General features: G+C 40.0%; 1 protein-coding gene across 49 annotated transcripts in view; it reads left to right on the top strand.

The window, feature by feature from the left end:
- The first annotated feature begins 258 nt into the window (after nt 1-258).
- CLASP2 (cytoplasmic linker associated protein 2) overlaps nt 259-22,834 on the top strand; it is a 142,270-nt gene continuing 119,694 nt past the window's right edge. For 48 of the 49 annotated variants that reach the window (XM_040546832.1, XM_040546827.1, XM_040546821.1 and 45 more), the window contains exons 1-3: nt 259-852; nt 8,545-8,623; nt 20,609-20,712. In XM_040546832.1, the coding sequence (XP_040402766.1) occupies nt 274-852; nt 8,545-8,623; nt 20,609-20,712 (762 nt within the window). In that variant the 5' untranslated portion in view covers nt 259-273. The remainder of the gene's footprint in view (nt 853-8,544; nt 8,624-20,608; nt 20,713-22,834) is intronic. The other variant, XM_040546833.1, reaches the window with a different exon arrangement.

Here is a 22,834-nt window from a genome sequence, read left to right as displayed (position 1 = left end):
GGACATGGTGCTTAGGGACATGGTTTAGTGCATGACAGTGGTGGGAGGGTGATGGTTGGACTAGGCAATCTTGGAGGTCTTTTGCAAGCTTTATGATTCTGTGAGTCTGTGATTTAAAACTGTTACTGAAACAGCAATTCCAGCCACTACGGAGTTTAGGTCAGTCAACCCACAAGCAGCCTCCGCGCACCCACCCTGAACCCCACGCCCCCCTTGCGGCCGCCAAAACCCCCTCAGAGCCCCGGGCCCCTCCCCGGGGCGGGTGGGCTGCGCATGCGCCTCCTCCGGCGGGCCACAACCCGCGTGGAGGCGGTGGGCGGGGCGGGAGAGGGCGGATCTATTGAAGGGGCAGGGCTAGGAGGAGCCCCCGCCCAGTGTCAGATCCCGCCCCCTCAGTCCGGTGCTGGCCCGCGGGGGGGCAGCAACTTGACCGGGACGGCAGCGGCGGTTCTGCGGGGCTCGGCTCGGCCTGGCCTGCGGGGAGAGGGGGACGGCCGTTGGCACGGAGCTCCCCCGCGGTGGGGACCGGGAGCTGACGAGGCTGCCGGGGTCCGAGGGGATGCGAGCTGCGGGCCGGCCCCGCCGCGGCGTGGCGCGGGGGAGGCCGGGCCGGGCCCCGCGGCGCTGAGGAGCTGGAGCCCTCCCCGTGCCCCCGGCCCGGAGCCGCCCGGGATGGATCATTTCTGTCAGCAGGTGCAGCAGAAGGACGTGGGCCGCAGGCTGCAGGTCGGGCAGGAGCTGCTAGAGTACCTGCGCGACCCCGCGGCGTCCCCGGACGTGGAGCAGGACCCGCAGCGGCTCGACAGAGTGATCGACGAGCTGGCGGCATGGGTCAACTCTAGCAACTTCAAGGTGCGGGGGCGGGGAGGGGCCCGGGGTGCGCTTTCGCCACGCACCGGCACACGTACAGACCGGCCTCTGGCCCAGGCTCCTGTCCTTCCTCCCCCAGAGACTCGGAAATTTTGCCTGGCTTTGGTTAATACTTCTCGCTTTCATTTCCTTTTATCATTGCCTAAACATTGCAGCGCATGACATCATGCCCCTCCCCCCCCCCCCCCCCCCCCCCCCAGCTATTTTCTTAGCTAGTAATTCTTACTTTTTTTTTTTTTCTTGCTACCACTCCCATTCCCTTCCCATGCCGGGCTCTCTGCACTTGGTGTAATGTTTCCTGGGATTGCCAGTATTTCCTGCAGGCACTAAAGAGTGCTGTTTCACTGTGTTCATATTTTTCTCCACTTAATGACTGAATTGCTTCTTCGGGTTCCAGTTGTAAATTTCAAGTTTTTCTATCGCCTTTAGGTGACTTTTTCAAAGACGAGAAATTGTAAGATATTTTTATAGCTACCCAATGATGACTCATGTTTGGCTTTTTTTTCCTGGGGCGCTTTTGGCTGACATACAGGAAAACAGTATTTACAGTGGACATGTGGGGGAGTAATATTTGTAAATTTTTCTGCTGTTGGTCAGCCGATAACGATAGACAATGTAGCTTTATTACCAAGGGCAATCGCATTCGTCTTAGTGCTTTTTTTTTTTTTGTTTGCTGCTGTATGTAACTGTCCCTGGTCTGCACTCCCGTCATCTGGTGGCGGTGTTGATCTGTAATGCTGAGCTCAGGTCTGGCAGCTGGGCGAGAGCCGCCCTTCCTGCTGCGCAGAGTCCACGAGTTGCCGTCTTGTCTCCTAAGACGGTTGTCCTTAGGACCTTTGGACTTAGTGCATTGAGGTTATGGTATTTTTTTTTTTCCTATTTCTGTAGTCTCAGGAGGAAAACATAGGAACACCTTGCAAAGGCAGTGTGTTCGTGAAATACTTATTTTTACTCCTTAGATTTGACAGTGTTGCGTACTTGGCAGTGTTTGCACATAGCACTTCTAAGTTTGAGGCCTGAAAATGATCAGGCTTAGCTGTACTTGCATGTATCTTGCTGCTTTTTTTTTTTTTTAAGCAAATTTGTTCCTAAAGGTCAGGTTAGTTAGAGGGAGTAATGTGGGTTGGATAAAGATGATTTACTTGCTTTTGAATTCTTAATCTGAGGATAGTTGTTGGCAGTTGATAAATGTGAAAGCTAGGCAAGTTATTTTAAAACACCCTTAGGTGTAAAGAGGAACCGGTTGGTCACTTATCTCAGTAGGATAACATAAAAGTTGTTTCCTGCACTTCTAAATTGATGAAATTGGGAATTGAAAAGGAAATTTCAAGGTGTTGTGGTGGTCGTTTCTTTTTATCTTTGTAAAGCAGGTCATTCTGCTCACTGTTGATGTAAGGTGACAGTGATGTTGGATGTTAGGACTGTACAACAAAGGAGGAATGTACAGTAGTCCAGATAACCTTCCCAAGCCTCAGTCAAAATATGAGGTTATTATAAAATCTTATAATTAATAATTATAATTATTATTATAATACATCAATTACAATTCTATAAGTAGATTTCTATAAATTATAATAACTCTTACAATTCTTATTATATTATTACAGTCTCCTTTTCTGTGTGTCACCTATTGGTGGCTCTTCATACATACAAAACTGTATTTCAAAGCATATTGTACATGCAGTATTAATGGCAACAGCACAAGGTCTTGGATTTTTTGTTTGAGATCAGTTCCAGTGTCCCTGTCTGTGATGGTGTTGGTCAGCATCTGATGTTTCTAAATGAAAATAAGGAATATTCTGGAGAATTGTGGTTGGCATCTAAAATCCGTATTTCATCTTAAACAAGCATGGATGTTACATGCAGTTGGACTTGATCTTTGTAGCTCCCTTCCAAGTGAAGTATTCTGTCCTATGTTTAACTGCTAGGTCTTAGTTTGTTGGTAAGCTCGGGGCCTGAATGACGACAGAAGATAATGAGTGTCACAGGCTTGTATGTATTCTCAAGACAAATATTTCAGTAAACTTGGCTTTTAATTATGGTATTTCTATTGTTTTGTTGGATGCCTTTTTGTCTGCTGAGGAATGAATATTCCTAGAAATTCCTACTTAACGTCTTTCTTCCTATGTTGTGTTGAAGGTCTTCAAAGTCCTGAAGTAATTAATCCCTCCCAGTTGGCATGGCAGTTTAATTGGGTGATGATTATGGCTGGCAATTGGCTTATTTGTCAGAACTGCTGAGCTAGATGAACTAGAGTTACAAGCAGGGGATATTTAAAGAAAGTTACAAGAGGGAGCATTATTTTCTTGGAGGTGACAGGTATGGATAATGAGGGAGTAACTAACATAACTTTCTCTGGATGCGCTGTATTTGTTCCCACTCAACCGAGTGGGAAAGCTCAATTCTTCTACATGAAGTGCTCCATCTGAACATCCTGAATAAGAAGAGGAGAGATCTGGGAGCTCTCGGTTCAGCTCTGTGCTATATCTGAGAAGACATGACATCCTATGAGAGTTTCTGCCTCAAATAAACACGAGGAGAGGAACTGGAGGAAATAGGAACAGAAGGGCTGATTTGGCAGACTTGGTAACGAATGAAAAGAGATGAGGTGTTAAGTAAACAAGCGTGAACTTGTTATCAGCAGTGTTGAATTAAGAGGTCAAAATCTTTTTGCCACAAGTTTAATAGTGCTTTTACTTCTTGGAAGTTTGCAGCTATTCATAGCGGTTTAATGAGCAAACCTCAACTGGTAGTTCCAAACTATGAAAGCTGATCAGGAAAACGTCTGCGTTCATCTTTCTTATTGAAGAGGAGAGCAGTTACCAGTTGGAGCTGCTGACAAATCAGTAAGGTGGGATTAAGAACATGCATTGATTCGTCTGTGAATGGTGTGGAGTGAAAGTTTGTTGCACAACACTGGAAGCCTCCTAGAGAGGGAGATGAGCTGTCATCCCAGGCTGCCTGTAAAGGGGTGTCCTAGGGACTTGAGTTAGGATGTCCACTGTGCAACCAGCGATGTAGTAGCTTCCAAAGATGCTCGGAAACTTGTCAACACCAGGGAGTACCCAGAAGAGGTGCACAATTCAACCTTTTCGTTTTGGACTTCATTACAATCACAGGGTTGCCCGCTGAACTGGAAATCGTTTGCCTAGCATCCTGGTGCTATGATCGGGTTTGTTATACATCGGCTGGGACTTTGATTTGTTGCTGCAACCCAAACGTTTTTCATGATTTTGTATTTTTTAAATGGCCTTTTTCCCTAAGCTGTGAACAATAGTGGGGAAAAAATGAAGGGGAAAGAATTCTGAAATTTTTTTTAAAGAGAAGTTGGATGCAGAGTATTGAGAGCTGGCTGATGGCATTACTTCACTGGTATTCGTTTTCCTCAGACTTAGAAATACCTGTCAGACTCAGAAAACCGGAGCAGTGATAATATTTGTGATAATACCTGGGGGTAACTTGAAGCAGTGAACTGATGACTTATTCTTGACAGTATCACATTCTATCACATTCTGTTACTGACATATGTGGTCACTGGCTTTATGGGACTAACATGGATGTTCTTGATGAATACATGAGAATAAAACATCACTGGTCTTGTGTCAGAGCGGGAGATTTTTTTTCCATGTTTTTTTTGCAAAGCAGAGTATTCCTTGGGTTTGTTGGTCACAACACTGAAGGGGGAGAGATACTGCATGACCAAGAAAGTGGCTATTGTGTTTGTGTGTTTATGTGGTATAACAAGTGTGTGTCGTATCTTCTGTTCAACAGAACAGTGCCAGCAGGAGGAGCTTGCGGGTTTCAGTAACAAAGGGAAAATTGGAATGGCAATTGGGCAAATAGGCAAGAAACAAGGCTACATGTAACAGCCAGGGCCACCAGTGAGTGAGGTGGGAGCTGAAGCTGAAAGGCATTTGAACAAAAAGGAGCGAGCAGCAGTGACGCAGAGCGGAGACAGACAGAGGACCAGGTCAGAATATGAGGAGAAATGTCTCAAGCTGCAGAAGTGCATGCCACATGGCTGTTGCTGCCACATGTCTGAACAGACATATTTCAACCACACATGTGAAAACATCTCTCCTCACCACACGTGAGGACAAGGCTATTGCCACTGGACGCCTGAACATGTTCAGGCCTCAGGCCTGAGCAGGTGTGTTGCCACCAAACACCTGAACATGCATGTAGCTGCCACATGCCTGAACAGGTGTCAACATGGGGGTAGCTGCCACACACATGAACATGGGTGTAACCACCACACGTGCGAACACACATCGCTGCCACAGGCTTCCACAGACATGAATGCTTGTGTTACTGCCACAGGCGGAATCGTGTGTTGCTGACACATCCATGAACAGGCACGTGGCCATCACACAGCAGAACACATGAGAACATGAGTGTTCCCAATACACACCTCTACACACGTAAACATGTCTTGCCACCAAAGGGCTCCACACGTGTGGATATGTGTTGCCACCACATGCCTGAACATGTGTTTCCACCTCAGAGGTGAACGGGTGTGTTGCAGCCACACACCTCCACACACATGACCACCTGTTGCTTCTATATGCTGAACATGTGTGAACACGAGTGAGCATGTGTGTTGTTGCCACATCCATGAAAACACATGAAAGTGCATATTGTCACAACACGCATGTTCAGAAATGTCCACACCTGGCATGTTGTCGACAAACACCTGAAAATATGCGAAAATGCACCTTGTTGCAGCATATGTGAACATGTGTGTTGTCATCAGGGCCCTGAAATCATACATGCCTGTTGTCACCAAATCCCTGAAAATGCGTTAACATGCGTTTTGTCACAACACGTGTGAACACATCTGTTGTCACCATATGCCTGAAAACACATGAAAATGTTTCATCACAACATGCCTGAAGATGCATGCACACGTGTTGTCACCCTATACCTGAAAACGCGTTAGTGTGTTTTGTCACAACACGTGTGAACATGTGTTGTCTCCTTATGCCTGAAAAAGTGTGAAAATGTATTTTGCACAACATGCGTGAATATGCGTGAACACGTGTTGTCACCGTATGCCTGAAAACGTGAGAAAATGCGTTTCGTCACAAGACCTCTGAACACGCGTGTTGTCAGCATATGCCTGAAGACGCATGAAAATACCCTTTAGCACTACACACCTGAACACACATGAACATGTGTGTTGTCATCAAAGCACTGAAATGTCTTCTTGCTTTTCGTCATAGCACAGGTGAACATGCATGAACACTGAACATGCATGTTGTCACCAAATGCCTGAAAACACATGAAAATGCCTTTAGTCACAACACACGTGAACACGTATTTTGTCACTGTATGCCTGAAAAGATGTGAAAATGCATTTTGTCACAACACACATGAACACGCATGTTGTCATGAAAACTCTGGAAACATGCCTGCTCACATTTTGTCACAACACGTGCGAACACGTGTGAACATGTGTGTTGTCACCACATACCAGAAAACTTGTGAAATCTAGTTTTGTTGCAACGTGTGTGAACACACATGAACATTTGTGTTGTCGCCATACGACTGAAAACACGTTAAAATCTGTAAAGAAATGCAGTCGTGTTCCTCTTGATTTTTAATCTCTGAGCTGCTGCGCTTCGGAGTAGAAGTCGTCACTAGAGATTTTACAAATATAATCAGATGTGTAGGGAACTGTACGCATTGTTACAGAGGGAGATGCTGCAGATTTGTGCATTAATAAACAACAGAACACTTACGAAGAAAAGGTGTCTTAAAGACACTGGATGACACTTTAGACCTAAGGTGGAGCTCATAGTTGGGAAACAGATGCATAGGAAAACAGTATGTATATTCAATAAGAATTTCTTATTTCAGGCATCACGTTTTATATTGAGATTTTGTCTCAAGTCTTGTGTAGCTTTAGAATCTGGAAAAGAACATTAATGGAAAGCCTTGATGTTACCATAAAAGTTGATTTATATTTTAAGTTATCAATTACAGTATTTTGCTTTCTCATTCTCCTGCATTTTAGCTGCAGTTACTTGTTAGCAACATAGTAATTTAAGCCAGGGATACTCTTCTGTGTTAGTATGTAATAAAAATGCGTAAATTTCCAAGTAAATTGTACTCAATTTTCTATCTTCTGTTTAAATGGAGATCTATTAATATTAAATTCATTAAAGTATTTTTAATTTTACGGTTGCTTCAGATCCTAGATTTTATGGCGGGCTTAGTTGTCTAGTTTCCTGTGGAATCAGGAGTCATACAATACTGTGTATGTGGGCCACTCTTCCTCATATTCATCCCCAGTCAAGTTATTTTTGGCCTCTCCTCTAGTGTGGACAATTGTTACAGATGAGGATTTTAAGAGAACATTGTTCTTGAAGAAAACGTGATTCCAAATTTTATGAAAATAAATAGCTCGTAGGAGGGAGTAATTCTGCTTGCGTATTCGTGGGGAAAATTACAAATGCCAAAGCTTCAGGAGGTCTTGGGCATTTGCCCCTTCATGGGCAGCAGCTTGCGTTAACCACGAGGTTCAACAATGTAGGTTTGTGTGTTCATAATGAACAGTTACAGGAAATTAAGAATGAAGTCTTGGAACAGTACACAGGATAATAAAGGGGGAGAAGTGTCCTCACTTGCCAGAATTATTTAACTGATCATTTCTGACTATGTTTTTGTTTCTAGATAAATGGACATTGTTGTCTCATCTACTTTCTGTTGGTATATGGGAATTCCTAAGAATTCCAGTAGCATTTTGTACTTTATTTTGGTTTTTGAATTTTGAACAAGACTAAGTGAAAAGAAATAAAACTTCTATATTTTACAAAGCAGGTAGACAAATGGTGTGGTCTGAACTGCTAGGGAAGGTAACATTAGCTTCTCTGAGTTGTTCTCTTGGGAGTTTGGAAAAAGATGCAATCACGTCAGTGGATGATCTAGGTTAACCAGATTGAGACAAGCCTGTAACATCTGGGCTTTATTTGTTTTCTGTTTTAAGCTGTTAAGCTGTTTGCTTTTTCTGAGTCTGGGAACTGCTCCTCAACCTCTCCCTCCTTCCCCCCCCCCTTTTTTTTTTTGGTAAGGCTTTCTGTTTTATGTTTCTTTCAACAGCTTAGGTGCCTGGTAGAGGAGGTGAGGCCTAAAGCAATATGGCTGTCCTGATACTGGTCCCTGCTTCAAAGGGATTTTGATTTGGTCCCTGTTTCAAAGGGATTTTGATTTACAGTTTATACGGTGATAGACAGTATCTGGCAGTCATTTTTTAAAGAAAGGAGGAATGGAATTGCAGTCCTTGTACACAATCCAGAGAGAAAAATGAAGAGCTTCTTTCAGCTCCTTAGTCCTCTTCATTCATCATTTGAATTTTAATCATTTGAAGTTGCAAATAGTAAAACATTGATTTTCTAACATTTAATTTCTTCCCGTTTTAAGAGAAGCAATGAAAAATCTGAATTGATCTAGTATATGTAAATATAATTGATCCAAACATATGCTGATAACTTTGTCTTAATGAAAGCTTTTAAGAAATTATCAGCTCTCTAATTGGAACTTTCATTTTTTTTTTAAGTTTAAGATATAGTGGTCCAGCTTGTTTGCATACAGAAGTCTGTAATTTCTTTAAAGTATATTCTAAAGAAATCTCTAGTCTTCTGTTTTGTATATGTCATGCTTTTGTTTTGACAGGTGTCGTTACTGGGATTAGATGTTTTAGGTGCCTTTGTCAACAGACTATCAGGACGCTTTAAATCCTATACAGGAACCGGTAAGTGAAAAGTAACTTTCTTAAGACCAAAAGGTAGCACATTGCCCATCCACCCCCAGCAGTGGTAGCTGAACATGTAGGAAGCTTTCTGAGCTAATCATAGTTTAAAACAATGTCTGAGGATGTGAATGTATAGGTATTTCAATGCTGTTGTTGGAATTTGAATAATTTTATATTAACTTGTAAATACTCATTTTTCATGTAATTACTGATTTGTAGGTGGTGATTGGAATTTTTAAGGGTTCCAGGAATGTCTTTTCTGTAATTAATTTCAAACTATATAGTTGCTTGCCACTCCTATGCTATATAGTTACTTACAATGCTCCAAGACAGTCGTCTAAAAATGATGTTAGAACAAAAGTGCTACCTTCAGCTTGCGTTAAAGATTATAGGTTTTATTTGTGGATCATTTTAAGTAGAGCTTTATGTCTGCTGAAGTCTGTGGTCTAAGGGGAGTGTGTGGTCCACCTCCTGCTTGGTAACTGCTATCTAGGTAAGTCTAGTTTTCAGTAGTCTAAACTTTTTCTGGGATGAAAAAGAGTACTAGCTCTTATTCTTGGGTGAAATGTTTACTCAAATAAGAGTATTTCAGATGAATGGATCTGTGTGTGCCTGACTCTGAAATAGTTGTTCTGGGAAATATGAGCAAACTAATCTGCTCAATTCATTTTGCTGCTGTCCTTGAAAAGAGATTGTGGTGCTAGGGCAGGGCATTAACATTGGTGGTTTATCACTGGCTATTTTTAACAGAAGGACCTAACTTAATGTCGTTATGCAAAACGTGTGTGTAATCTCTTGTATCTTGTTCCTACAAGCAGAGCTATGTTAAATTGTCTGTCGAAATTTTAACTTTGCTATTCTTCAGGTTTCCGCTTTTGTTTTTAGTAGTTGAGAAATCAGCAAAATTTGAAAGTTTAGGAATACAAAGTTTAGTTTATGACAAGTTCATAACTAAATTAATTGAAAGCATATTTCAGGATGCTGTCGAATATTCTTTCTGCAGCAGTAAAGTGCTACAGAATTTAAATCTGCTTTGTTGCAGAGGGTTTTGTTCGGCTGGTTGGTTTTGTATTGGAGTGGCATAAGGGAACTGGAGGCATATTGTGCTGTGCAGAATATTGATTTTGAATAGTGCCCATTTGTAGCGACAAACAGTGCTAGACTTCAGAGTGTTACTCTGCCTTGGTATGTATTTTAGTGATGTGTAGGACTTAAGAGTACAGCCATCTTACTAAATGGTTGTAAAACTTTCTTCAGTTCGTCTATTTTTGTGTTAAGCGAACTGTAAAGGTTGACACAGACAGCTCCAATGAAAAAACTTTTTTTCCTCTCCTATTTGAGTTTTTTGAGACTATGAGTAAATAAATATTTACAGTTTTGTTCTCAGTAGCATTTATATTAAAAGAAGAAATGTACTGTCACTGGGTGAGTGTTGAACTTGTATAGCGTAAGTAGACACATGAAGCCGTGTATTGCAGAAGTATTTCTTTAGAAAAGTTGAGAAATAGTGCCCTCAACTGAAATTAGCCTTCTGAGATCTCCAAAATCAGGACCTATAGAGTGCATTATGCTAAATATGCAAGTCACACTTGTGCATGATCAACTTTTATATAAGCTTGACAGACACTAAAATGTTAGTCTCAGTAAAAGCAGAAAACAATCTTTATTTTAATTACTTTTTAAAAGAGGGATTTATAAGATGAGTTCTGTTCGGTTGGTAGCTGTCTGACCAAGTCTCATAAGAAGATTTGGTTTATTTTCATTTTTTTTCAGTGAAGCAGTAATACAAAAACTTTATTGCAAATGTCTGACAGTGTGGATAATCCAGAGTTTATGAGAGTAATTAAAGGCACACTGGTGAACAAGAAAACTGCTTCCTTCAAAAAAATTTGAAGAACTACCAGTTTCCCAAATCATATTGTGTCGACTTTGTAGATTTGTCTTTTAACATAATCCCAGTAAGTCAGACCAAAGACCCGAGTCTGACAGTGATCTGTTTGCAGATGTCTGAAAAAAATAGGGACAGGACAAAACTGCAGTGATAACTCCTTCAGTATGACCTGCCAGCTGTCAGTAGTCTTGCCAGTTTAGGGCCAGCTGAAGCATAGATGGTTACCTTCAGTGTCTCCCCTGTCACCCTGTTTTCCTACGGCTTTATTGGGTTGGTCCGTGAACCCATATAGACCTTTGACTTCTTAAGTGCTATGTAGTGATGCTTAATTATGTATGGTGTGACAAAACTCTTGTTTCGGACTGGCTTTCTGATATCTTCTTGCTTGCTCACCTCTTTTATTAAAAAGGCAAACCATCATTTCTTATCTTTTTTAATGCCAATCTTCATTTTACACATCTCTTCCAGGCCTCTCTGCTGCCCATTTCCCCTCTCTCCTCTGTGGTCTAATTGTTTCTTGTACACACATCGTTCCACATTTTTTTATTGTTCTTGTTGCCCCTTTCATTGTCTTTCTATTGCAGTGCTTTTGAATTGAGGAAGCCATAACAGCTCAGATGCAGCATATGTTATTTGTGGCATAATGGTGTTTGTTTTTATTACGTCATCTATTACTTTCATAATTACTGATGATCTATTTGTAAAACTGCTGCTTCCTGAAAATTGACCTAATATATTTATGAAACTGTCTGCTGAAACAACCTGTGTCTTGTGCAGTGATGGTGACTTAGGGTCTGTTGTTCAATGGTGGTGTCCGGTGATAGGAGGGGAAAATAAAGATCATGGTATCAAGCTTGCAAATGTTGGGAAAGTTAAAAGCAAATTCAACTGAGTAACAAGGCTTTTACAGCCCCACAGGAGTTCTTACTATTATTTTGTATGGTAGGCATTTACTTTCTTCTGTTTTAGTCAAATAGATGTGAGCATAGTATTTTCGGAAGGCAAACATAATAGAACTTTTCCAGGCAAATTTAGATACTACTTTGAAATATTCAAAAGGCAGTTCACTTTTCATTTATTGCAGTAAGTCATTTTTGGTACTTGCATTCTCACTGAAGATCAGGATGGCAACAAATATAGCAAAGCAAGATGTATATGTAAAGTACCTTTCTACTCTGTTTTCTGCCTTTTTAAAAATAAAATTAATCTTAGAGTCTATGTGAAGTTTCACTTTTATAGCTATATTTTGTCACAACAGACCTGGAAATTTAAATGTATCTTTGTTTTAGAAAAGAGTGTTATTTTTCGGTGACCATGAAATGTTTGTATTCATGATTCTGAACTCAGGAAATGATGGAAGTATAATGGCATATTACCCACTATTAACATAGCAAAATACATTTTTTCCTACTGTTTAATTTCCTGTTCAGGTATCACGGGGATAGCTTTCTTTACATGCAGAAAAAAAAATAACTGATGTGACTGAATATTCACACCCATAAACATTGCAGGCTTTTCACTAAGAACGTGAAGGCTTTATTATCCTTTCCATCTTTGCAGTCAACATATACGCCATTAATTCATTAATTAGTGTGCACGTTTAGTTTCCTTAGCTGGTCTTGAACCTGGTCTTCTCCTACAGTGGGCAGTTCATTCTTCCTGTCCTTGCCTTTGCCTTCTGGGGCCTGGGCTATGTGGCTGGAACAACCACATTGCCTGCTCTCTGTTGCTGACATCAGTGTTATAGGAACTTGGACACAAAAATTTGGATTTGTTTTTTTAGTACTTCCAGTGAAGATGATCTAAAATACTTTACAAACAATAGGTGTCAGGCTATGTGTTAATTCATAAGAGTCGAGGGCTATATTCTGGAAAAATAGGGCGGATTAAGGTGTATTTGAGTGTTATATCTTTCACGATTGAATACTGCTGATAGTTCTGTGATTAAAAAAAGATTACATAAGAGTACATAATTACCTTGTCACAATCTTTTTTTCCCCAGGTGATGGCATCCCTTATTAAAATACTATATATAAGAAATAATTTTGTTCTCTAGAAGTGAACATTATTTTGCCCTCTTTCCTTGCATTGGTTCCACTGTTGTGAGAACAGTCACTGAAGAAATGTTACTTATTTGTCAATGCTTTTTCTATTCTGTATGGTTCCTAAACAAGGTTTAAGAAAGTCCTTTTCAGGCTCAGATTCAGTGGTTCTTGTGCCCAACACAAAACCTCTTATTTTGGCAGTATGTCCTGAGCTGAGCTTCCATATGTAGTCCATTCCTCAGAGCTGCTTTCACATCCCCATTCATTGGATGTTGGAGGGTATACCCATCTCTGTTTAGTTTGGTGACTGTTTATGTACTTGTCCATGAATTTTTCAAATATTGAACCTGATGATACTATCTACGTTTTAATATTCTGTGATGACAAATTTGAAGTTCACTAGTTTTAAAAAAAAGTAAAAGCACAAAATCCCACTTATTTTTAAACTGCCCTCCAGTTCTTTTCAGTACTTTAGGAATAACATGTCTTTCTAAATTATCATCATCACCATCACTGGGGATTTCTACCATCAGAATTAGGTGTATGGCATACAAAAGTGACCAGTAATTCAGAGAGCTTTATTTTTCTTATGTACAAGATGAATTTTAGCTGGTATCCTGCAAGAAAATTGCAGTGTATGATATCACAAGCCATTTTCTGAATCTAGGTCATGTAGTGCTTTGGATAAAGATAAGAAAAAAGTAATAATTCTGTAATTGAATGTGACTTTGATTCAACATTATTTTGTTGCTGTTGAAAGAAGGGGAAAAAGAAAAGCTACAGTAAAAGCATATAGAATCTGTTTCAATTTTAATATGGTATTGTATCATGATACATTTTTCTGCATATGTGAAACTATCCATTAGTCTATGATATGATTATGTTGCCATTCACTTCCACAAACAACCTTACAAGAGTCCATAAAATATGTTTTAGTAATTTACAAATCAAAAGAAAAATATTTGACAAGTAGAAACACAGATACCCATTTTGTTTGTGTATATATATATATATATGGCTGAATATATATATATACACACACTTTAAACACAGAGACAGACATGTATATTAGTTTATGTGCATATATATAATAGAAGTTGGAAATTCTTATAGTAAAAAGAATTCAGTGGGCAAAAATAATTTTGGAGGATTGCTGTTGTACTTTATACTACCAATTTGAAGTGTTTGTCTTCATTCTCAGGTGGTTTCTAGAAGTGATGGAAGAACCTTTAAATTAGACTTTTCAGAATAATTTGAATGCTTTTTCAGTCTTGTCATAAATAGGCATGCAAGTATGTTGCCAGATTTATTTTAAAGCATTGTAAGGACTTGGAAGTATGCATTATTTTTGAGTTAATTTGGATGAAAAACATTTAGTAGAAGAATTTGACAATATTTGTTTGAGTAAGATTGCATCAGTGCAGACTTAGACAATAATTTTTGCTTTTTCTCCCAATTAATGAATGACATTTTTTGATGGAAAAGGCTTAAATATGCAGTTTAATCACAATGTGACTCTTCAGTAGATGGCTTTAATGATATATGGAAAAATGTTTTCCTCCTCAATACAAAAAACAAAAACTCTTTTAGCATGAGCTATCATGGACATATATTGTGTTAAAAAATAATTGACATTCAGGTTTTATGGAGTGGTTATTTTTTTAGTTTTATTAATTTCATTGCAGAATTGAGGCTAATGTCAGGGTGTACATTCAGATAAACATCAACCTAAACATAAAACCTGGAGTAATTTAGGTTGGAAGGGACCTTTGAGTTCATCTGGACTATGTCTCTGCTTAAAGTATGGCCAACTTCAGGTTAGACAAAACTTTGAAATAAAATCAAATTGAATTTCTCACAAAATGTAAAGTAGGCTTTTATATTTATGTAAGAGAAGTCTTCCTCAGAGATACTTTGTTGCATCTATAGGCAAGTCAGTTGTTTAGTTTGACTTTGGCTTTTTGTTTTACTTTTTATTGATCTCAGGAAGCACTGTGTTGGATGTGTGCTGTAGGATTATCTTAAACAACAAAACGTTGAATATTTCTGTTGTTTGTTTATTTGCATGGTTGCTTTTGTTTGTTTGCATTGTTTTTAGAAAAGGCTGCAAAAGGAGACTCAGTTATTTGTATTTTTTCCCCAGAATAGATGTTTTGAATTGTGTTTATATTTCTGAATTTCACAAAAAGATGAACTTCCTGCAACATCTCAGAAAATTCTTAAATTTCCTTTAGTTCCCTTTATGGTTAATGATCATAGGTAATGGTCAGAGCTGTTCTAAGCTGTGCTTTTTCTTGTCTTGATGACAGATTCTCTAAAGCTGTAAAAAAAGCAACAACAACACAACTCCTATGATGTTTAAAGCTCTTTACATCCTGTCTGGAATCCAGCTGTATGGAGTACATTCCTGTAGCATTTATTTATTTATTGCATAACAATTATTATTATCAGAATGAGTTTTACTTGAAGCGATTCATGCTTGACTGATAGGCTGTGAATTAGAGTACCATCTGCTTGCTGCCTATGGACACCTCATTATATGACCCATAAAAATGCAGTCTCGTTAAATATAAGAGTAGAGGAATCATAGCTTTCCTTGGTTTCTGTTTTGTTCTAACTAATACTAGTTCTTTTAAAACCAGCTTAGGGCTAAAAAATTTCAGACGATGACAATTTTCCAATTTTCTTGATGGTCTAATGCACCTCTTTAAACTGTTTGGACTTGAAACCTCTCTCCTCATGTTTCCTGGGGCTGAGACCCTGATAGATTAGTTGTTGTATCATAAAAGAAATGTGTGTTTGTATGTTTTCTTTCCGCTTTTGGAGTTGAACAGTGTATCTCATTAATCCCATAAATGCTTGTCTTGGCTCCAGGAGAGACCCAGAGAGGCACATTAATGTCTGACATGGCTCTTGTTTGAACTTGCTTGCTCTGGACCGGACTTTATCTTGAGGAAGTGTTGGAAGGGGAGCAGTGAGGCCCCTGTGGCCCTCTTACCTCTGAAAGCCTGATGGAGATTCTTTGGTTGGAAGTAGCCTTTGCTGACTTTGATCTGTCAGACCAGCCATATTGCAGGCCCCGTAGGAGCCTCTGTGGGATTTTTTCTCCTGTACATCTTACCCAGAAGAGCAGAGGCTGCCTCCATTGCTGACAGCTTTCTAATACTGGCAGCCAATTAGTGCTGCTGCCTGAACTGGCAGGGTTTCTAAGAAAACTAGAAGATACTGCTGCCCAAGTTTAATCTCTGTTTCTGTCCCCAAGGTCTTTTCTTTTAATGCCTGAGATAAGTTAGACTTTTTAGAAACAGGATTTTTGCCAACACTGAGGTTGTTTCCTTGGTAAAGATTCTTATTTGCTTAATGTCTGTTTTTTCCTTTTTTTTCCCCTCGTAAGCCTTTGTGGTTGCAACTCCAGTAGAGCTGACAGGGACTCTCTGAAGGTGGTTCACAGAAAGGGGTAGGCAGGAGAGGGTATACATAAGAAGGGCACTTACAAAGAGCAGTGGTCGAGAGAGGGAATAAGGGGGAGTTGTGAGCAATGATACACACAGAAAAACTCCACATTTGTGTTGTAAAAGAAGGAACTCTTGTTAAAGTTTAACAAAAGAAAATTGTTTGTGCTACCTGTGGCGTTCCTTGCTTCAGGGGGTCATACAGTAAAACTGCTCAGAATTTTTAAAAATAAACGGGGTGCCACTCTAGGTGCTGACTTCTGTGATTTACTCGTTTATCATCTTCTGTCCCTGTAGAGGAAGTAAATGTTTAATCTCTCAAGGCTGTACTCTGACTCTCCAGGCTGTTCTTGGCTCTAAATCTTGCATTATTGTCAAACTAGTAGTGCTAAAATAATTATGTGAATTCGTATAAATGAAGATTTATTTATGTTTACCAAGCCAAGAAAAGGAAGTCAAACAACAGAGAAGAAACTAATTGGATAACAAGCTCTGTTAGGGATGTAATACAAACCTAACTATTTATGCAGTTAGAAAGGAAAAGGAATAAACAGCAGGTCAGATGTAGATAGCAGGTCAGTTGGAGGTAGAGCAGGTACAATTAATCTGTGCTATAGAGCATGTTTACTAACACCTTTAAGATTTCTTCAGTGAAGAAAATTATAATATCTTTGTATAACAATGCTGAGATATTAACAGAAAAACCCGTGGAATGGCTGGTAGTGATAGGAGACTGACAATATGCTAAATGTGGTGTGAGGGCAGATAGAATGGGGTACAGGTCTTTGTGGCTCTGCAAAGAGTAATTCTGCATTATCAGCAGAAATTAATAAAAGAAAGAAAGTTGTAAAATGTTACTGGGTTTTCCAAATCCATTTGAAATAAATTAAAGAAACCAGGCAATTGAAGAAGTAAGCTCAGTAAGATTAATATAAAACAGTAGGGATACGTGAATCCATGCTGTATGTGACAGATAACATACTTCACTGGATAAGTTGGGATACTACTGCCTTGAATAGTGCCTTTATAGATGATGCTACTTCTCCATCCTCACATTTGTGTAACTCCAATGTCTATTTGAGACTGTTTAGCTTGCAGACTGATGGCAGAAGCAACCAAATGCAGCATTTGCACTGCAGCATGAAGAAGGACATCAGTTTGATAATGCTGGTGAGAAAGCATATAAAACATAAAGGAGAAATACCAGCCAAAATGATTGTTCAGTTGTATTTGGAATAAAGTTGGGGGATAAAAGTGATATAAAAGTTCTTAGTGATACGTTTTCACGTCACCTGTTCTTTGGGAAGTAATAGCGCTCTAATCTTCTAGAGCAGGAACTCCAATTCTGGTGCAGGGTGCCCTCGTACTGCAACTATGACTTAAGCTTTTCCTGGGAAGGGTAGAAACCTGCCTAAAGGTGGCCAAGTTAAAAATCTTTTAATGAACTCTTAGTGCGCAAATACCTAGTATGTACTTCCTAAGGTGCCAAAAAATCTCCTAGCTTGTTCCTGTGGACTTAGTTCCAACATATCTCTCAGCTCCTGCCTTTGATGGACACATGGGTGTCTTGTTGATGGAATGCCCCAGTATGTCCTCAGGTCTGCTTGTAAACAGACAAATACTGGTACAAGGGCTGGGCTGAGCTGGGAGAGGGAAACAGTGACTGGGGTGGTGAGTAGGCAAAGCTGCTGCTTTCTAGTAGTAGTGTTGGCTTGTCCTGATGTAGAGTGTATTGTACTGTAGTTGCCGAAGCTAAGCTGTAATGGCTGCTTTGGGCTTAGGACTTCTTCTGAGGGCTTCTTCTTCTTCTAAGAACTCAAAATTTCTTATGCTATGTGGCCTTGGGTTGGACAGGACTAGAGTGGAGCAAGAGGCCAGGAGGCACTGAATGCAAGCTAGGCAAGGATGCTTAGAGTATGGGAAAAGAGAGGGGCATCAGCAAGACAGGATGCTAAAGAGGACCCAAGCATCTTAAAAATGGTCTAGGAATTTTTGGGTAGGGAGATGGGTTTCCCACTTCCCTGTAGAAAGGCTAGCTAACACTGTCTGGCTATTTTTCATCACCAGTGCAGAAAAAGCAATAATCAAAGTAGCTCTTGCTATAAACATTTATGACATTTGCAAAACAAGTGATGAAGACATTAGGAGTTCAAGCTGAAATATGTTTGCTGGCGATACCCTTCTACTTTAGCACTTTGAAATTTTATTGGTAGGCAACCAAAATCATTTCCTATTGGAGCTTACTCTGACAGAAAAGATGAACTACCAAACTGAAAACCAGCTGATGGTTGCCAGCACTCAACAGCTGTATTCCTTTGTCTTATGCAACCAGAATACATCATGCCATATATGTGGCCTTAAAGCAACTTGCAATTTAGGGGGAAAACAAGTCAAGACTGCAGACAGGAAAGGCTGGCGTGTTTAGTAATCCACAGGCTGTGTCATAGCTTAGTGCAACACAGTGACCTCATCTCTGTTCAGCATCTTCTAGTAGCTGTTCTCTGTGCTTGCCTTGGTGATTATAGCAAAGCCCTGGTATCTACAGCTCCATGAACTGACTCAGCCTGCTAATGAGTCACAAAAGAGCGGTGTTCAGCAACACAGGCATTCACTGTGCTGCCCTCCCTTGGAACAGCTTCTCAGTGTTTATTTTTGTTTTGTGAATGGAAGTTTAGGAGGGGTCAGCTGTGTACTCCCAAAATTGACTTCTGAGGTTCTGGATGTTTCTTCTGTGTTCACAAAATGGGGGGGGGGGGACACACACACACCCTTTCTTTTCACAGTGTACAATGAAGACAGCTATAATAACTTATTCAGAGCAGAAAGGGAAGAAAAAATAGATGAAAAATGCAAAAGCTTGATAGTGATAGCTAAAGACATCAGTGGGATATCCAGAGCCAGTTGAATTAAGTGTTTAGATTATAATGATTAGAAAGTGTTCAGATACAGTAGGAGGAAAAATTCAGAGTTCAGCAATGTATTTGTCCAGCAGTAATCACACTACAGAAACAGCTGGGGGGTTTAATACTGTTATGTAGAAGCAGAGGACTGAGGAGACCTTCTGAATCACTTATTCTTTTCCCTTTATTTTTTCTGGCACCACTACTGCTTAGTTATCATTATCATTATAATCATCAAGTTCTATTACAATTCTTACAGATTTCCCTTTCAAAATGCAGGGTGATAGAGTTATTTCTTCTGTGAGCTGAATAGCAGTCAGCAGCTGAGAGAGGGACCAAACAAAAAATAACAGTCAACTACTCTCAGCTGTTCAGAAATGTAACACCAAAAGCAGCAAAAGGTGATTTTACCTGTAACTTTTTTAGCTGGTGGTGGAATATGAGAGAGTCCCCAAAAGACTCATGGTAAATGTTAGGAATGTTAGGCTAGTTTTAAAAGTTTGAAGTAAATGGCATGGTAATTAAAAACTTTGCCCCTGCTTGACTAGAATACTAATTTGGAGGAGAACTACAGGCTGGGTGTTGTGATCTGCGTTGAGTAAGAGTTCCAGCTAGAATTACCTTTCTGATACTTTCAGCTCTTAGAAATCTGTGAATCAGATCAGAAACAAAAGCTCATACAGAAGGCTGAGCTGTTAAGAGGTAAATGTTACCGTTAGCCCGTGACACTGATTTTTCCAAGTGGTGTTTCAGGTACTGATAGTGATTGTAAAAGCACTGTCCCATGGGAGCTAAGTGGGAGATGACATCTCCACCAGTTTCCCATTACTTGTAATCCCTGTCAAAAAGCAGTGTGCTCAGTGTCATTGCTGCTTGTTTTCAAGAAGTTGTACTGAAAGCACTGTGGGGAAGAATCTCACAAAGTGTGCACGTAGGCGCCATACAGAGAACTGGGAACCAGTATAGCAAGATGTCTTGCACAATGCTGGTCTCAGCATTCATTCAGATAGCTTTTCTAAAGATCATATAGCATTAATTTGTTTATCAGCTGCAATTAAAAACTTTTCTCTGTGGATAAGCAAATCAAAGATTTGGCAAGTCCTTTCATTTTTAGTGAGTTCTAATCTCTGGGATGTGAAGTCATCAACTCTTGAATAATTTTAGTTAAATAGTATTGGAGGACACTTGTTTTGAAATAGTAACTTTTACTGAAGGAAGGACGAGTTTCCACAAGATACGCTGAGTGAACAGGAAAATTTAAAGCATTTAAAATTGTTGTAATTAAATAGCAAAATCCCAATGATTTGGAAGTAGTTCTTTGTCCTATCCTATTCTTTACCTCTCCCCACTACTCCCCAGGTCTTAGCATTATTTTTCAGAAAAGTCAGACATTCAGAAGCTGCTGGCATAGTTTTTGAAGATTAAATGGAAGTCATTCATACAGTTTTTAAGACAGAAAGCTTTATTTTCTTTGGCCTGTTGGAAAATGCTGTGTTCTTTAATTTCAGTTCAATGCATTTATTGTTCATTTTGTAACATATTCAGAAATACATGTCAGAGTTGAAAATGTTTTGACCATCTTACAGTCAGCTTTTATTTTTTAATAAGGTATATTTTAAACGTGTTTAAGGAACTGTCCTTCAGTATTACAAAATCTTTACTGGGTAAGTGTTTCATTTTTTTTTTCTCTTCTGTAGTTCTCCTGCCTTTGATAGATCGCTTAGGAGATGCCAAAGACCAAGTTCGAGAGCAAGCACAGAATCTCATATTGAAATTGATGGATGAGACAGCTACACCCATGGTATGCTTTCACTTTATAGAGATTCAGATATAGGCCTCCATTGAGTTTTTACTTATGCATGAGCTTGACTTTGAATATGTCACAATGTTATGGTGACTGTTAATGGTGTAAACGTTAAAGGTATTCTTAATGGATTAACACTGATGCATTGTTCAGCTGAAGATAAAAACCTGGCACAGCACAATTGTGCAGGTTTTGCATATCATACCTAATTTTGAGTGGATGTTGTCATGTCATGTGGCAGGACTTTGTTAATTAAAGGATGCTTGAAACAACCTACTGGATCTGTGATTGCATAATGGGAATAAGTACGTTTATTTTGCTCAGAATTTATTTTAAAATTTACTTTGTGCCTGACACTTAGTAGTCCAACAGTTGAGATGGTGCATTTTAACATAGAAAATCTGGCTTTCTAAATGTATGACAAACATACGTGTGAACCTTTGACAAACTGAGATGGGGATAAATTGCCCTCTGCCTTGTTTCTTATGCTGAAGTTCGAATTAAGCAAACCTTTTCACAGTTCTTAGCACTGGGTGGCTTCCAAGTGCTAAATATAGATATATCTACTCATAAGATTGTTTAACAGGACTTCATTGTTTGAGGACTGATATTATGTGGAACTCTGGGGAGCCTGGTTGTCAGTATGAAGTGTTCTTTGAGTTCTCAATTTCTTAAAAAATCTGTTTCTGAGTTTAAATACAGAAGTTAATAGGGAGTGTTTCTGTTTTTTTTGGTTTTTTTTTTTGGGGGGGGGGACGACACCAAAACAAAGTTCTTTTGCTTGCTAGTTCCTGGCTTTGTTTATTCATACATACAAATTTGAATGTTTGAGCACAAGGAATATGATTTTGCAAACTTCATATGCAGTTAGAAAATTGTTTGTGGTTGCTTTGTTTGCCTGCTAGTAAAAACAGGTTGCATGTTAAGCAAGTATAGAAACCTACAGATCTGAGTGGGATTTAGGCATCAGAGCATCATCCATATAGCCTAGCCTTTATCTGTTGATGGGTTGCAGTTTTGATCGTATTCATTGACAAGAGACATGGCATTTATTTCATGCCTAAGTGCAAGTCACTCGCAAGCGACAAGTTCATGTACCAAGATGCTCTGAAGTACCTTGCTTACAGACCTGAAAGTACACCTACCTCTACAGTAACAGCCTTCGGATAAATGCATAGCATCTTGGAGACACCTTTCTTAAAACAATCACTGATAAAGAGTGTTGTGATTCTTTGCGATAGGCTGATAGGCCCTCCTCGTGAATGAGCTCTGGATTACTGGTCCATCTTTCAGTTTCTGAAGAGAGCCTTTGTTTGTGTACTTCAGCCTCAAGAAGAGGAGGCTGAGGGGAGGCCTCATGGCAGTCTGCAGTTCCCTCACGAGGGGAGCGGAGGGGCAGGCACTGAGCTCTGCTCTCTGGGGACAGTGACAGGACCCGAGGGAACGGCATGGAGCCATGACAGGGGAGGGTCAGGCTGGGTGTTAGGAAAAGGTTTTTCACCCAGCGGGTGGTTGGGCACTGGGACAGGCTCCCCAGGGCAGTGGTCATGGCACTGAGCCTGTCGGAGTTCAAGAAGTGTTTGGACAACACTCTCAGACATAGGGTTTGATTTTGGGATGGTCCTGTGTGGAGTCAGGAGCTTGACTCTGTGATCCTTAAGGGTCCCTTTCAACTCACAATATTCTGTGATTCAGTGATAGAAGGAAGCTTCCATCCCCTTTGAAGCTTTCCTGCAGTGTTGGAAAGAATACAAGATTCATGGGGTCCAAGGAACAGCATTCATAAATAAGAGAAGGCATGGCTTTTCTGGTAACTCCCCTAGGGTGGGGGAAACCCAGCTTCAGGTGTCTGTCTCAAGACATCTTATGTATCATGAAAAAATTGGATGAAAAGCCTCTATCATCCTCACAGCAGGGACCAAAACAGAGAAGTCTTTCCTGTGCCTCCAACACTGAAGTACAGAGTTTTAGGCTTCCTTTCCTGCAGAGAAACATCCCTTTGGAAGAGCTGGGTGGAATCGTTTTTTGGGGATAAGACTTGGATCTTCCTGATCTTCCTGATCATCTCCTCTGGTCTGTTCCAGTGTGTTTTTGAATAGTACTTAATTTGTCCTGTTGT

Source organism: Cygnus olor, chromosome 2, assembly GCF_009769625.2.
Source record: "Cygnus olor isolate bCygOlo1 chromosome 2, bCygOlo1.pri.v2, whole genome shotgun sequence".
Taxonomy (NCBI): domain Eukaryota; kingdom Metazoa; phylum Chordata; class Aves; order Anseriformes; family Anatidae; genus Cygnus; species Cygnus olor.
The sequence above is the reverse complement of the archived record's forward strand: the minus strand, read 5'-3'. Positions and strand labels throughout refer to the sequence as shown.